This window comes from Hyaena hyaena, unplaced genomic scaffold (genome assembly GCF_003009895.1).
Source record: "Hyaena hyaena isolate Hyena2069 unplaced genomic scaffold, ASM300989v1 scaffold_179, whole genome shotgun sequence".
NCBI classification, from domain to species: Eukaryota; Metazoa; Chordata; class Mammalia; order Carnivora; family Hyaenidae; genus Hyaena; species Hyaena hyaena.
Genome location: NW_024080812.1, coordinates 444,533 through 462,199, shown reverse-complemented (window position 1 = coordinate 462,199; position 17,667 = coordinate 444,533). Strand labels below are relative to the sequence as shown.

At 40.0% G+C, this 17,667-nt stretch overlaps 1 protein-coding gene across 2 annotated transcripts; it reads right to left on the bottom strand.

Annotated features, from left to right (window-relative positions):
* Positions 1-664: 664 nt before the first annotated feature.
* Positions 665-17,540, bottom strand: ERH (ERH mRNA splicing and mitosis factor). Of its 2 annotated transcripts, none has more exons than XM_039240712.1 (4): positions 17,415-17,540; positions 13,391-13,478; positions 7,694-7,814; positions 665-1,166 (listed from the first exon to the last, which is right to left on the bottom strand). In XM_039240712.1, the coding sequence occupies exons 1-4, from the start codon at positions 17,484-17,486 to the stop codon at positions 1,064-1,066; spliced, it is 384 nt and encodes a 127-aa protein (XP_039096643.1). In that variant the 5' UTR covers positions 17,487-17,540; the 3' UTR covers positions 665-1,063. The 2 variants fall into 2 exon arrangements, with proteins under 2 accessions (XP_039096643.1, XP_039096642.1); XM_039240711.1 differs by lacking the exon at positions 17,415-17,540 and adding an exon at positions 17,230-17,379 and having other exon boundaries at positions 667-1,166.
* Positions 17,541-17,667: the final 127 nt, after the last annotated feature.

The window sequence follows — 17,667 nt, the reverse complement described above, 5'->3', positions numbered from 1 at the left end:
GTGAGCACACGCACCTACTTGTTCAGAATTTGGTTCTGCATAAAAGAAGAAAAACAGTTAAGGCTCTCATGTAGAAGTAGGGGTGGGGACATGGGGAAGGCGGGTCGCAAAGCCTCTCAAAACACTGCCAATCTTAGACTGCGTACAGATACTGGCTACTGATAAAGAGTGACGGACAGCAGAATCAGGGAGCGCACATGGACATGATGGCTGGAGGTACAGAACTGCGTATGTTTAAGTCACACGTGACCCTTACGTTAAAAACAAAGTGATCTTGTCCTCTACTGTGGTCTCTCCCTCACCTGAAGACCTTTTCATATAGGAGCGGCACAAGACCCTCCCAGGAAGAGTATGTGACCAAAACGAAGGCATTAAGCTGGCTGCTGCTGCCGACAGGCTGTGTCACCAGAAAATTTGCCCCGATGTTCGCAGCAACAGCAAGTACAAACCTTGGAGCTGCGATTCAGATTCACGCACAAGACTGAAAATGAGGAAAAAGCATGCTGGCTTCATATAAACCACAGTGAAATGTATTCAACACATACACACGCTTTCTTCCAATTCTTCGTGTGGCAGCCTACCGGCTTTGAAACGGGCAATGCTTGTAAGAAAATTCAGTGTTCAGAGACACCCCCCCCCCAAAAAAAATCACTCAAGGGGAAAATATAGCTAAAGAACATTTATTCATTTTTCACTAAGACTTTATCTTGAGGACATTTAACTAAACTGACACCACCCCCCACCCCAACCTGAAGAAGGGTTAGTATAGTGAATGTTATAAAGAAGATATGAACAGTTTGAAGGATTGGAACATTAACTGACAAACAACTTCCATCTAAATTATCTTAAAAATGTTTAAGTAAAAAAAAAAGGGGGGAGGGGGAGAGGGGGCAATGGGGATTTCAGATTGAACAAGATCCTCACATTTCATCTAATACATTCAATCCTGGCTGGAGTATACCAAAATGGAAACAGGATTCCTATAATACAAAACTTCCACTACAGCACGCTGTACACACCTGCGTTCCAAGCCCACCCCTGTCCCCTACTGCTTCCAGCTCAACTATTTCCCGGCCTGTTGGGCCTGCCGACGAAGGAGCACGTAGATCTTCTCTTTAATCCAATCTTTGTTATATGGCTGGTATGTCTGGGTATCAGCTCGGTAACTGAGGAACAGAAAGGTAATAAGCAAAGTTACACGTCGTGTTTTTAAAACCCCGAATTATACCGCCCAATGATGGCACAGGTGTGCTGTGTATATGTTTATACGTGAACTTAATGAAAGCATAAAAGAGCTGCTTACGTTATGCTGACTTTTAAGCGACAGGAACTTTAGACCGCCTAGTGCAACCTTACAGCAGAAAAAAGAAACCAACATCTAGAGATCTTAAGTTAAATGCTCAATGTGTTACACACCTACCTCTTGACAGAGTAGGACCAGAAACTGTTCTTTCTCCTACATAGTTACAAGTTTTATGGTTTCTTTAGTGATTAAATAAGACAAAAACCAAACACTGGTACAAACTTGGGATTTGCTAAGTATGTTTACAATTAATGAAAAAAATCTCTGAAAACTCTCTAAAGGATTAAGAGAGGAAATTCTTTTAACCTATATTTCAGGATTTACTTTTTAAAATAAATCACGCTAGAGGCTGCTGGAGAATTATTAGAAGGTGAACGAGTTTCTTATCAGTCAGGAACGCAGGGATCGGCATATGCGGTGAAACTTCAGTGGGACGCCAGGGTTTGAGGCCAAGGAATCGCTTAATAGAAGATCACTAAAAGTATCCTTAGGAGACTCCAACAGACTCCACATTCCAGGTGACCTCCCACTGAAATCTAGGTGGGTAAGCAATAAAATCATTTTTGGGCTTAAGAAACTGAGGCTCAAGTATAAGAAAGCAGACAAGAAGTAACCACAGATTGGACAAATCCAAAGCACATCAATGTTTCAAAGCCATGTGCATCCTGTGGTGGAAATACTACAAGGATTCAAGAGAGGCAAAGATGGAGTCTGCCTGCCTAGAAAACAACAAAAAGCCTACACAAAAAACAAACCTTAGGGATACTTTAGAAAAACAAACAATCTAATTTATCAATTATTGTTTCATTGGAGCCAGAAGTTTCACTTTTTAACTTCTCAGCAAAAAAATTATATGCAAATGATAATAACTAAAAAGTTACCAATTGCTAGATATTACTTTAAGTACTAATCTGAATCAACTCACTTAATCCTAATTACAACCCTGTGAGTAGATACTATAACTCCTCCTTTTTTTTTTTTTTCAAATAAAGGAAGAAACCAAAGAACAAGCAACTTATTAGCTAAGTGACTTGGGCAAGTAGTGGAAGCTTAAAACACTCCCGGACCAGAGTCCTCCTCACTATTAAACACTGAGCTAGAAACCTATGCTCCAACTTTTGCAAGAGAGACAAACTCCAAAATAGGAACGTTTTATACCATTATATTCTTCCCCTGAATATAAGGTCAGAATTGAGCTTATTAAAAATGCATAGGGGCACCTGGGAGGCTCAGTCAGTTAAGTGTCCGACTTCAGCACAGGTCATGATCTCACAGTTCGTGAGTTCGAGACCCACATAGGGCTCTGTGCTGACAGCTCAGAGCCTGGAGCCTGCTTCGGATGCTGTGTCTCACTCTCTCTCTGCCCCTTACCCACTTATGTTCTGTCTGTCTCTCTCTCTCAAAAATAAACATTAAAAAAACTTTTTTTAATGCATAAAACTCCTACTTTAGTAAAATGTTTAACAACAAAAAAGGACATTTTTATTAATGTCCTTTTGTTACCATGAGAAATATTCAAAAAAGCTAAACAATTTTCTTTGACCATTCTTTATTCATGCTTCCTAATTAAATAAGGGTTAATCTAGTCGAATTCAGGTATGGTACAATAGACTACAATTTATATCAACACCGGAAAAGAACTAAAAAAGGAACAGAATTCTTCAGAACTATATCTGGGTGGGACTTATTTAAACCATCTCTCCCGACAAGACCATTTTGGTTTGTGAATATTTAGGAATCCATCAACTTACATGCTATTTTTCAACTGAAGAAATGCCTTTTTTATGGCAAGCTCTGAGTGGACAGCTGTTTACTGGCATTTGAAATCAGACAATTAGATGTTAAATACAGGTTTATACAAGAACAGAAGCTGTTGGTCTGAGCAGTGAAATGAGCCAGTATCTTCACTGATACCAAGTTGCCTCCTTAATCAGGAGTAGTACCTCTTCATTACAACAACTAATGATAAAAAGCATCCCTTTGTCTTTAAGCAAACAAGGAAAGCCTGCATATTTAAAAGGCTATTATTTAACTTAAAAAGCTTATTTAAAAAATCCTAACAGTATCACAACTGTGAAGAAATCTGTATTCTGACTTCAAATATATGAAGTACAAAGCCTCCAGGCCTAAACTTTATTATTAATGCATGGTCGGTTTGTCCAGGGTTTAATTGTGTCACAAAGTATCAAACTTATTTCTCTTTTCCTCCTACACGGTTTAAAAAAGCAAAATCAAACAGAAGTCCTATGTCACTGCCATATAAATTTAATAGAAGCAATAAGTTCACAACAATTTACAAGAATGGACTCAATTCCTGGTCTGAGGAGGAACAGCCCACGTCACCACCCAAGTGAGGACAGGGGCAGAGTTGGGCTGCCATCAAAGTGCCATGGCAACAGGGGGCCTCCTTGGAAAAATACCTTATTTCTCCTGAATATTCAAATAACAAAGTCATATGGACAAAATGGTTTTAAAACCTAAAGTTGACTCTGAAAGCTTTCAGAAGGAACACCTGGGTGGCTCAGTCAGTTAAGTGGCCAACTTCCTTCCATTCAGGTCATGATCTCCTGGTTCATGGGTTCGAGGCCCATGTCGAGCTCTGTGCTGACAGCTCGGAGCCTGGAGCCTACTTCGGATTCTGTGGCCCCCTCTCTCTCTGTCCCTCCCCTGCTTGCACTCTGTCTCTCTCTGTCCTTCTCAAAGTAAATACACATTAAAAAATTTTTTGTGTCTCCTTCTCTCTCTTACCCTCCCCTGCTCATGCTGTCTCTCTCTCTCCCCTAGAAATAAATAAAAAATATATATATATTAAAAAAAAATTTTTTTTGAAAGTTTTCAGACACCAAAAAAGTTTCAATATTTGAGACTGAATCCTAAATAGCTACAGTTTATAGTTTTTCAGACAGACTATTAAAACCCACAGATTACCATTATTCTCTCTTCTATACTACCCCAGATGCTGTAGCTGGAGAGAATGATCTAGGGAACAAAGAAGTCTTAATAGTGCAAATATTAGAAACCATTTTAGCAGGACAGATATAATTTCTGGTTTACATTTCATGGCCCAAAGTTAGAAATGTTCTGTCGTTAATGACATACTTGTGGTTATGTCCCTAAGAATCACTATTCTACTTTGTGTAATTTTTACTCTGTCAAAAAACCCAACATAACACCTCTTTAAGTTAACAGTATAGTGTAACTCACTTGGGGAATTTGAAGCTCATATCATTTTACTCTTAGGAAATTTTAAAGAATTCACCTAGTCATTGCAATTAAAAGTAAAACCCTGCTCTGACATGGTCAATCAAGTTAAAAATGGACTTTCTGCTATACACTCGATACGACCGTGCTAAGCAAGCACTAGATCCTCTCAAGCAGGCCTGTGGGTAGATTTCTCTGAGTCTCACAAACAAGCAAACGGGGTTAGCAATATGAAGCTAATCTGCTCCTGGGGCGGGGGGAGGTGCGGGGGGGGGGGGGCACTAGCAGATGACAGCGCCAGGTTCAAGCTCAGTGGTGTCTAGCTCTGAAACTCCAGCTAGTTCTTACCCACAACCTCCTGAGCTTTGGCTTTAAGTGCCCCCAATTTGCTGCGAGTGTGTGCCTCACCCTAAAGCATTAGCATTAGGCGCCTGATGTCTCAATGAGTAATTGTTATAAAATAAGACAGAGATTAAGTTTTAAAATAAAATCAATAATTCATTTGAAGAACAAAGTGAGGGTACACATATGAACTCTATTAAAATCTTGTTAAGTTCCAACGGAAACATCTAGTGTTTAAGCTCAAGTGTGAAAATGTCCCAAAACAGACATACCTAGAACAAAAATATATTAGACCGTGTTTTCATCAGATAAAAACTTTACGGTTTCTCAAAACATAAGACAATAACAAGTTCAGCATGAGAGAAGTCACATGAGATTCTTTCACTTTTATTTAGACCATCCTATCAATTCCAAAGATAACTCTGTAAATGTAAACAGGAGAAAAGGAAGATTACCAATAATTTTTAAAAGCTATACCTTAAATCATATTATATGGGTGACATGCATTTGTACAACAAGTATTTACTCAATACCAACTATGTGACAAATACTATTCTAGGCACTGGGGCAACAGCAGTGAACAAAAACAAATCTCTCTGTTCTCAGATTAAAATCTAAAAAGTAGGGACACCTGGGTGGCTCAGTCGGTTAAGTGTCTAACTTTGGTTCAGGTCATGATCTCACGGTTCGCGGGTTCGAGCCCCGCGTTGGGCTCTGTGCTGACAGCTCAGAGCCTGGAGCCTGTTTCAGATTCTGTGTCTCCCTCTGTCTCCGCCTCTCCCCTGCTCACGCTGTCTATCTCTCGAAAAGAAACCAAACATTAAAAAAACTTTTTTAAATAAATAAATAAAATCTAAAAATAAACATATACGTTATCAGTGATTTCATCTAGCAGATGACTCTACCAACATCGGGGCCTCTCAGTTCCTTGACCTCCTCTCACCCACGGATTTCCTCTCCTACCCTCCCTTGGCCAGCTAGTTTTCCAGCACCTTCAATCTTCCAAACTCAAGCATCTCGTTCTTGCACTACTTCCCAATACCCCAACTTCAACAATTCTGTGACTCCATTAGGACCTATAATAGATCCTACTTCTATCTCCACCCTACCCCAAACCCCACTTATGTTTCAGTCATTCGGTCTCTTGTGGGATACTTCCTTACACACACTAAACTTACAGCAAAATCTTTTTTGTAAAATCTCAACCTCTAGGGACCCAATTGTAATCCACCCAGGCTAAGAGTGACTAGGAAAACCCAACTTCCTAAGAACTAATAATTTCATCTTAATTTCATCATCAGGTTCCTCAGAAATCACACATTTATTTCCCTAATCCCTTCACCCTCCTAGATTATTTTGCACCTCTTTCCACAAACCTCCAACATCTTCTCCCTCATCCTTAATTTCAAATGGTGTCCTTCCTATTTTCCTGAGGTAACTAAAACAATCAAAATAATTTCCCCAAGCTTTTCACATCTGCCTGCCCTCCCTCCTCTATTTAACGAAATGTCCAGTATCATATGCAAACCATCAATTTTTCCCTCTCTACTAGATCATCCCAACAGCCTGCAAACTTACCATTATTTCTCCCACCTTTAAAAAAAACAATTAAAAAATTTCTTCTTCCAGCTCTAACCCCATTTTTCTGCTTTCCTATCAAGTTAAATTCTTCAAAAAAGGTATTTGTGTTGGCGGCCTTTTATGCTTCTCTTATTACCTTAAACTCCCTGAAATCTATGAAGATTTCACTTCTGTCTCTCTTCCAAAACTGCTTTGGAAGTCATCAAAGACTCCTACTGCTAAGCCAGGGGCCAATTTGCAGTCCTCATTAATTTGACCTAGTAGTAATATAAAATACCTTTAAACTGGCTCCTAGGATACCACCACCATCCTGCCCTGCAATTTCATCTCCTGTGCTCTCCCCCTGACTCTCTCACCCACTTCCCTGCAGCTTCACAGGCGTCCTTTCAGCCTCTATTTACCGCTCAGTTCCCAGTGCCTAGAACACACATGGTATCTAGTCAGCGCTCAACCGTTTGTTACACGGCTATGTGTCGCTTTTTCTGTATATCCTACGAGAAGCAGATTCACTATAGACATTACAAACCAACACAGTAGAATACCCACAGCCCTGCTGGTCTCTTACATGAGCTTTCTATACTGACATACTTAGAATATATTTCTTCTTAGTAATACATTTCATTAAAGACCAGACCTGAATCACTGGTCTGATTTGAGGGAGCAAAATAAAACTCAAATGTTCCAAGGAAATTCAAACTTTCCACAGGAATCTTTGGTGAGACAGCAAGTCCTGGCCTGGCCCCAGTGATAATCCAGGAATCCCAGGAAATCCCTGTGAATAAGACCTATGTATTTCTCAAAAACGTATTTCCTTCTAGCACAGTATCTGGCATGTAATAAATAGTCAAGCACCTGATGACTAAAGATAGTATTATAAGGTACTCTCATTTTCCTTAGTCATGAAAACAGCATCATCTTAGTTTTAATCCAAAGCCCACTGCTTTAGGACAAAGACTTTTAGGGGGGAAAAACTAAAAGGAAGACTATTTGGTTTAAGAAACAAAGGATCAGGACTTTGAACTTCTTAGTTAGCATTCTCTCTGCATACTAACTGCCACCAATGAGCAAAATTATTAAGTTTCTACTGTGCTATTAGCTTTATGTTACCAACTTAACTTACAAGCCATTTGCAGATGAAATGTTACTATGCAGTCGTCAAAATGCAGAGGTCAGTTTCAGGCACAGTGAGCTCCCAATACCATAAATCAAACAAATGGATAAATAACAGGAAAACACAACGTAAGAGATATGGTGGCCGATACTTACACAAGGCAGCTGAGGTCTGCCAGGTCATCGATAAAATCAAACAACTGACTGATATCATATGTGATAGAGGGGCTGTTGGGATTCATTCTCTTCAGATGTTCTTCATACATTTTACAAACGCCTGGGAGAGGAGGAAAACCAAGATCTTACAATTGTATAAACTTTAGGTATGAGTAGCAAATATATACCTATACCATTATATTTTATTCTTATATAGTTGGGCTGGGAAAAGGACAGTAAGTTGGCCACTTTTAATTTTTGTCACTAGCAGATTTCTTTACATTTCATAAATTTCCCAGAATATTAAGTGTCTTGTGCTTAACAATAAAATGATTACTTCAAGCCACTAGATCTAAAAGAACTTTAAAGACTTGTCACAGGAAAGTTCAAACAAGTGATGACACTGTGGGTCTGCTTTCAAATTTTGATACAATGCAAGAACAAAAACAAAACTGGCACCAAGGAAGAGATTATTCTAAGAGTACTTTACTTAAGAACCTGGACTCTGGAGTCCTATTCGGGCTCCATGCTGTCTCCCCCCCACCGCCCCTTGCACATTCTTTCTTTCTCAAAATAAACGAAAGGGAGGGAGGGAGGGAGGAAAGAAAAAAGAAACTAGACTCTGGATTCAGAGACTTGAATTCTAGCTCTGTCCTTTGTTAATGACTCTATCCCCAGAACCCCACCTGTCAAATGGAGATGACATTTTCCATAGAGCTACTGTGAAAATTATGTGAAATAATACATACAAAGCCTTAACATATGTAATAAGCATATACTCAAATATAAGTAATAAAAAGACCAAAAAAAACCAAACAAATCACCGATAGTAGGTGCATATTGACATTAATTATCTAAAGAGCACTTTTAATTTTTCAGTGACACACTCCTCTCTTATTCGCACAAAATGGACACCTTTTCAGCCCATTCCCATGACCAAATACCTTTAAGACTACTATGATAAAAGAACAAGTAAATAAATTTATCTGGGAAAACATGTCCTATCCTGTACATTCAGGTCTTTCATGTACCTCTAGACTTCATAAATTTCCCAACAGAAAGTATAGATCTATGAAAAGCAATCTGAATTAGTACTGGCACATCACAGTGATCAAAGAGTATCACTCGTGAGTTATTGAATAGAAGGATCAAAGTGCAAAGGAAATAACCTGGGAAATAAATTAAATAAATTAAAAATTAAATTATATAAATAAAATATATATAAATAAAAACTATACAAATAAACAAGTAAGTTAAAAAGGCACCGACCCACTTCCACCATCATACTAACTAGTAAAAGACTGGATGCTTTCCCACTCAGATTAGGAAGACCACTAGAGTACCCACTCCTGTCATTTGTATTCAACATTGTATAGGAGACTCTAGCCAAAGTGATATGACAAGAAGAAGAAATAGCACAAATTCAGACTGGGGAAAACAGGCGCAACTATCTCTCTTCACAGATGACACAATCTTATACATAGAACATTCTGAGGAAACCACACACACATAGAAACATACACAAACGACAATTAGAACAATAAATGAGTGCAGCAAAATTGCAGGATAGAAGATTAATATATAAAATTCAACTATATTTCTATACCATAACAATAAATGATCTAAAAGTGAAATTAAGAAAACAGCTCCATGAACTTAAGAGAACAGCATCAAAAAGTAAAATTCTTAGGAATAAATATAACTAAAAAAGCAGAGGACATACACTGAAAACTACAAAATGTCACTGAAAATAAAGATTTAAATAAATGGAAGATCTTGTGTTCATGGATCAAGAGACTTAATATTAAGATGGTAATGCTCCTGGCAGCTCAGAGCCTGGAGCCTATTTCAGAGTCTGTGTCTCCCTCTCTCTCTGACCCTCCCCTGCTCACGCTGTCTCTCTCTCTCTCTCCTAGAAATAAATAAAAATATTAAAAAAAAAAAAAAAGATGGTAATGCTCCCCAAAATGATCTATAAGTTCAGTGCAATCCCTATCAAAATCAAACCTACTTTTGCTGAAACTGACCCTAACTTTTGATGTGGAAAAACAAGAGACCCAGGATAACCCAAATGATCTTGAAAAATAGCAAACGTGGAAGACTCACACTTACCAATTCCAAAACTTACTATGAAACTATAGTAACAAAGACAGTGGCATTGCTTATGTACAGGCATAAAGATCAATGGAATAGAACCCACAAATAAACTCTCACATTTATGATCAATTGCTTTTTGACTAGGACACAAAGACAACTTGATAAAGAAAGAATAGTCTTTTCAACAAATGGTGCTAGTACAGTGGATAGTCACGCGCCAAAGAATAAAGCTGGGCCCAGACCTCACAACACATACAAATATTCAAAATGGCCCAGAGACCTAAATATAAGAGCCCAAACTATAGAACACACTTGCAAGAAATTACAGGCACAAATCTTCATGACTTTGAATAAGGCAATGAGTTCTCAGATATGGCAACAAGACCAAGAAGAAAAAAATACATAAATTGGAGTTCATCAAAATTTAAACCTTTTGTGCTTCAAAGGGCACTATCAAGAAAGTGAAAAGACAAGCCACAGACTGGAAGAAAATCTTTGCAAAACATCTATCTGATAAAAGACTGTCATCCAAAATACACAAAGAACTCAATAAAACTCAACAATAAAATGCACGCACGTTTGCGCACATGCACACACACACACACACACACACACACACACTCAATTAAAACATGGCCAAGAGAGGGGTGGCTGGGTGGCTCAGTCAGTTAAGCGTCCGACTTCAGCTCAGGTCATGATCTCATGGTTCGTGGGTTTGAGCCCCCCACCAGGCTCTGTGCTGACAGCTAGCTCAGAGCCTGGAGCCTGTCTTCGGATTCTCTCTCTCTCTCTCTCTCTCTTAAAAAAAAAAAAAAAAAAAAAACATGGCCAAGAGACCTAAAGAGACACCTTACCAAGGAAGATATACAAATGGCAAATAGCATTATGAAAAGATACTCAACATCATGTCATTAGAAAACTACAAATTAAAACAAGACATATCACTATAGACCTACGAGAATGGCAAAAATCCACAACACTGACAACACCAAATGCTATGAAGGACGTGAACATCCGGAATTCTCATTCCCTGCTGGTGAGAATGTGAAACGGTAAAATCACATCTGAAGACCCTTCGTCAGCTTCTCACAAAACTAAACACAGTGTATGATCCAATAATCACATTCCTCAGTATTTACCCCAAGGGCTCGAAAACTAAGGTCCACACGGAAACCTGCACGAGCGTTTGCAGCAGCTTTATCGTAACTGCCAGTATCTGGAAGCAATCTGATGCCCTTCACTAGGTAAATGGATAACTAAACTGGTATATCCAAACAATGGATTATTCACCGATAAAAAGAAATGAGCTATCAGGCCATGAAAACACATGGAAGAACCTTAAAAGCACATTGTTTTTTGAAAGAGCCAATCTGAAAAAGCTGTATAGTGTGTAATTTCAACTATATGACGTTTTGGAAAAGGTGAAACTACCGAGACATTAAAAAGATCAGTGGTTGCCAGGGGGCTGGGGGAAGAGAAAGATGAAGCACTGGAGATTTTTAGGACAGTAAATGGTAGATAACATGTCATTATACATAAGCCAAAACCCCTAAAATGTCCAAAGCAAAGACTGAACATGGAAAATATGGAACATATGGAAACATATGGAAAATATGGCCTTTAGTCAATAATAATAACGTAGCAGTATTGGTTCCACAATTTTAACAAACGTATCACACTAATACAGGATGTAAGTGGCAGAGGAAACAGGGAGGGAAGAGGGAGTGTGCTAGAATTCTCTGTACTTTCAAATCCATCTTCCTGTAAACCTACAACTACTCTAAAAAAAAATTAAATCTATTAATTTAAAGAAATGGAAGAACCTTAAGTGCAACCTGCTAAGTGAAGCAAGCCAGTCTGAAATGGCTACGTATGGTAATGATTCCCACTCTCTGACATTCTGGAAAAGGCAAAACTACGGAGGGGCAGGAAGACCAATCACTGAAGAGTGCAAAGGGTGAAGTGGGGAGGGATGAATGGGTGGCGTGCAGGGAATTTAGGTAAGTGAAAACTATTCTGTATGATACTGTAACGATGGATACATGATGTAAAAGCCACAGAACTGTACAACATCAAGACTAAACCCAATATAAGCTTTAGTTAATAGCCGACTTTAGTTAGTAACAATAATGTATCAGTGTATCAATAATGGGTTCACCAGCCTTTATGAACATACACCACCAAAAGTGAGGCATCATTAATGGGGGAAACTGTGGAGGTGGGGAAAAGAGTACATAAGAACTCATATTTTCTGTTGAATTTTTCTGTAAACCTTAAAATGCTCCTAAAAATAAAGTATATTGGGGCGCCTGGGTGGCTCAGTCAGTTAAGCATCCAACTTCAGCTCAGGTCATGATCTTCCGGTTCATGAGTTCTAGCCTGGCATTGGGCTCTGTGCTGACAGCTCGGAGCCCGGAGCTTGCTTTGGATTCTGTGTCTCCCTCTCTCTCTGCCCCTCCTTTGTTTGCACTCGTCTCTCTCTCAAAATAAACATTAAAAGCTATATAGAAAATTAAATTAAAAATAAAACTAAAGTGTATTAAAAAAAACTTAGGCTTCACTAAAACCAGCAACGGTTGGCAGAGTACTGCAGAATCAAAAACCAAATACGGTAACAGAAGGTAAAGCAATAATGTGCTAAGGCAGCAGCTGCACAGTCTACTGTGGTCAGAGAGGAAGGGTCCTAAAGAGAGGGAAGAACAGCCTGCTCTTCTTTTAAAATTATGAGAATATGCAATCAGGAAGGCGTGGCGCCAACTAGCCAGAAGCTGTCTCTAATTATCACCAGTAGCTTTTCCTCCATATCTACTCACTGTTGGCTTTAAATGGACAGATTTTAAGACTAACCCAGTTAGCTCTGGATAATCAACAAATGTGGGGACATGCCCAGCAGCAAAAATAGTGAATATAAAATCCTTATAGGAAAAAGCAAAGATGGACATTTTGAGAAAGGGCGCAGCTGGTTTACTTCATGTAATGATTAAACATAAGGATGAATCCAATCTGTGATGATCCGCTCTATGGGTTCTCACCTAACGGTTTACGGAATAAAGAAACACTATTCCCTTCAGGGTGGTGTCACTTTATCAATGCACAATAAATTATACTTATTTGGTTCCATTTGCCTTTATGCTCTGAGCTAATTTTTATTTTCTCACACACTGATGGATTGTAACCAAACCTCAACAGCTTTTAATGTTTATCTGTTCAAGGGGCAGACTAATGGGTTCTGAAGGCATCCCTAGGGCCAACTCTAGAGTGCTGGAGTTCAACCAGAGTCCGTAAAGAATCCCTATAAGATATTTACATAACAACAAATAAAAGAACATCAACATAAAAATGGGAGGCTTCAGAAAGTCATTCTTTGTAATCATGAGCTGGATTTAAAAAAAGTAAAGTCATATTTGCAGTAGAAAGACAATACATATAATCAGTGTTTCGATCTTCAACAAACATAGTTCTTAATATCTTCCTTCCCCATTCAAATGAATTAACTCAAGAAATCCGGAGGAAAAACAAGCCCAGTTCCTAAATGAGACACAGCCTACTAGTAAATGTCAGGAAACAACAAGCAAACTCTTGATTAGTGTTTAAACTCACCTTCCATGCACTCATTCACAGATTCATAGTCAGCGTAAGTTCTGCCCTCTGGCCTCTTGGTAGGCTGGACCAGCAAAATGGTGTGAGACTACAGGGGAAAAGTGATTTCAACGTAAGTTTCTAACTCATACTTGAGAAACTCATGGTATGATATAAAACCCTCAGCCATGACACAAATGATCGATGGTTATTAAAACACTATTAATAAAATTTAAAAAACACTATTAATTAGGGTGCTCTTCCTACATTTCTGCCTTTACACAAGTGTGGCGCCAGAAGACGGACTGACAGCTTCTCTGTAAGGTCTCTTCGGTCTCCCAGTCCTTAGTGGCAGCTTCTTTGAACTGTTGTACTTACTGCCTGTTAAGCATTCAGCATAAGCTACCCTGTACTGTTTTCTCTTTTCTATCTTTCCTCCCAGCCAGGTCACAAACCCACTTAGGTTTTCAATCTCCACTGGTCACTTTCTATCTGTAGCCCTAGTAAGTCACTTAATAAAAAGTCAGATGTGGGCTGATAAAAGGAGAGGAGAGAAAAAAGAAAACATTGTTAGTGTTTGCAAGCACTGTACCAATCTACCTTCTTTTTCCAACCTTAGCACAACAGTGGAGTCACATCTTACCCAGGGCTTGGACTCCGCGGTGAAGGCAGAAGATAAACTAGCAGCATAAAATTAATATATACAGGTAATGTTACCCTAGAAAAACCATTGAACTGTTCATCCAGTAGGTGACTCACCTTAAGAGGCCATGCTACCTCAAAATCGTATATATTTAAACACAAAATAGATGATCGCACTGTGACAAATGTGAATATGCCTGAAGAACAGCAAATAGACTTAACATCTTCTACCTCATGCTCATTGGGGGGCATGTTTTTGTTAGTGGGCCTATTTCAGTCTCCCATTATGAGAGGTATATGATCAGGTAATGATCTCGCGGTTTGGGAGTTTGAGCCCCATCTACAGCTCGGACCCTGGAACCTGCTGTGGATTCTGTGTCTCCTCTTTCTGCGCCCCCGCCCCGCCCCCCGCATTCTGTCTCTTCTCTCTCAAAAATAAATAAACATTAAAAAAAAAAAAAAAAAAGACTGAAATAGTCAAGGCCTAGAGTTTCTGAATAGGCACCAAAAAAAAAAAAAGTACTCTGAATAGTACTTTACATAGCAAAGGAGGGGAGTGCCTGGGCGGCTCAGTCAGGCTCCTGATTTTGGCTCAGGTCAAAATCTCACAGTTGGTGAGATCAACCACCAAGTCGAGTGTGGCTCACAGCTGACAGTGCAGAGCCTGCTGGGGATTCTCTCTGCCCCTCCCCCTGCACTTGCAGACACACAACCTCTCTCAGAATAAGTAAACGTTTGAAAAAAAAAAAAAGAAAAGGTCACCTAAAATGACCTTAACAGTCAAGGCCTTCGTTAAATAGGGATTAAAAACCAGAGAAAGCATTTTATTAGATTATTTGTTACACAGAGGTTTTTGTAAGCCACCTACTCAAAAAACGTGGTTTCAATGGGTCATAAGTTGAGAAGAAAATAATTTTATAGAAACCACATGAGCATTCAGGCAATAGCACTTGCTCTGTGCGTTAGCCATACTAGTGGCTACTACATTAATTTTCTTATTCTAATGCAAATCAAGTGACTAATTTACTTAAGAGAATAAAAATATGGACATGGCCATTCAATATGTTCCTTTTTACATCTAGTCTTAAAATGAACCTCTGACAAAGCTCATTATTTTCAATACTTACTACCCAAAGATGAGAATTAAAAACTACTAAGAACAAAAAACTACATTTACAAAGCTGTAGTCAAAATGGGTATTATTAACTGGGGCGCCTGGGTGGCTTGGTCGGTTGAGCGTACAACTCCTGATTTTGGTTCTGGTCATGACCCCAGGGTTGTGGGATCGAGCCCCGTGTCTGGCTCTGCGCTGAGCATGGGGGCCTGCATAAGAGTCTCTCTCCCTCTGCCCCTCTTCCTCTGCTCATGCCCTCTTTAAAAAAAAAAAAAAAGGCAAAATGGGCATTATTTTTAATTGTTAACAGTTCAAGATCATAAAACTTCCCAAATCAATTTTGGTCACTTTCTTTTTACTGGAGCTATTTTTGAAGCCCTTTCATTTCATTAAAAAACAAAGATAAATCTATATGTATATTATAATCACATAAAAACAAAATTATATATATACACACATATATATAACTTCCCACAATAGAAAAATAAGATTATAAAACCTAAATCAGGAAAAGTTATGCAGAATTACCTTAATAAAATCCTTACTCGAATTATCAAGCACGAGTGAATCACTTAATCTGGCCTTATTAATTTTTTATATGTTTATTCATTTTTGAAAGAGAATGTGTGCAGGGGAGGGGCAGAGTGAAAGGGGGACAAAGGACCCAAAGCAGGCGCTGTGCTGACGGTAGTGAGCCCCATGTGGGTCTCCAACTAATGAACTGTGAGATCATGACCTGAGCCAAAGTTGGATGCTTAACTGACTGAGCCACCCAGGCGCCCCCTGGCCTTATTAACTTTCTGAAAGTCTCACACACATTAACTCTTAAGAGTCATTCTCCTGCTACAGAAATATTACAATACATACAATTTGCTCATCAGCTTCAAATCCTTCTCCCAAACTACCCCCCCAATCCAAACCTGAAGCTTGTATCTTTCGTAAAGCAGAAATATTTAAGATTACTGAACCAATAACTGTTTGCTTTATATACAAATTCTAATTTTTAATGCTACTTGGACTGATAAAGAATTATCACTGATATTTGCCCAACAAAGAATCGGTTGCTGATATTGACCACTGTTACTTTCTCAGACTTTAATCTAAGTATTTGAACACGATACGAAATAGTGACTTAAAAGGCACAGAAAGAAGAAAACTCAGAGTAGAAGATCTATCCAAGGTGACATTGCTAATATGACAAAACAAGAGCTGGAAACCCAGTCTTCTAATTCCTAGTTCTCTCTGGGAGACTATGTGGAGTCAAACACTAAAACACCTCAATGCAGAAAAGTACAACCTTAAAAGGCTGTTAAGAACACCTGCATAGCATCTTAACAGCAATTGCAGCGATCAGAAAACGAAAGCTGAAGTGTGAAAGTAACCAGGATGCCTCATAATCCCTATGAGCAACTCCTTTTTGGTGGAATAAAATAAAAAACACAACAAAATACCCACTTACTCCACCACCGCCCCGATTAGATTGTTTATAAGGCACCTGGACCCTCAGCTGAGCCTACTTTTCAGTCTTCAGTCCCAAGAAATTATAAATAAAAACAGGATTGAGGGCTTGGGACAAACGCCAAGTCGGGCATCTGGAGTCTTGGAAAAGAGAAAAGCACGTTATATGTGTGCTTAAAGACGGAGCACGAAAAAACAAAAGGGAATAGTTGAGAAGCACACTACAAAGCAAAGACGACGCCTCCCGGCCCACATGCTGGGGGCAGTACACCGCATCTGTCAGCTTTGGGATCAGGTTTGTCATACATCCCTCGGCCATTGTTCCCATACTGGGGCCAGAGAGTCCGGTGGGAAAGCGCAGCATCCCCACGCCTGCCTCTACCAGGCAGCACCTGGGAGAAAGTGCATTCTCAGCACCGCACGCCTGGCAGGCGCCTACAGGCGGGCGCGTAGACGCAGCGCGGCCCCGGGCTCCCGGGCCTAGCGCCAGGCCCTGCCTCTCCGCGGCGGGAAGGCGAAAGGTCGAGCCACAGGCAGGAAGGCCGTGGAGCTGCACGCTCGCCCTGGATGGGGCGGGGAGAAGATGTACGGGGCTGGGATCGCCCCAGAAGCCGGGGGATCAGGGAGCCGCTGAGGCCTTTCTCACCATCGCGCCAAACTCTCTCGCTGCAGCCGCTACCGACACCGCCGCCGCACACGAGCTTAGCCGCAACGCAGCCAACAGCCAATCCCCGCGAGAGAAGCCGCCGGAAGTCGTCAGGGACGCACCGCGAAAGAGCATTTTGGACCATAGAGACGCACACATTTCCGGCAGCTAGAACGGATACTGACTCTGTCTCCGCCATCTTGGAGAAGGGCGATGAGGCGCACCAAGAATCGCTGCAGAACTTGAAAGAGAAACATTTCTTTTCAAGATGCTGTCCTCCGACCTCTTGGTATTGGGCCGGCGCCTAGAATGATCACCGATATGGACTGTGACACGAGATGTCTTTCATCAGCCCTACTAAAAAATGGCGGTAACATAAAACTCCCGGGCCATAGGTCGGTTGTAACCCGGAAGTACTCTTCTAAAGGAGGGGGCGGT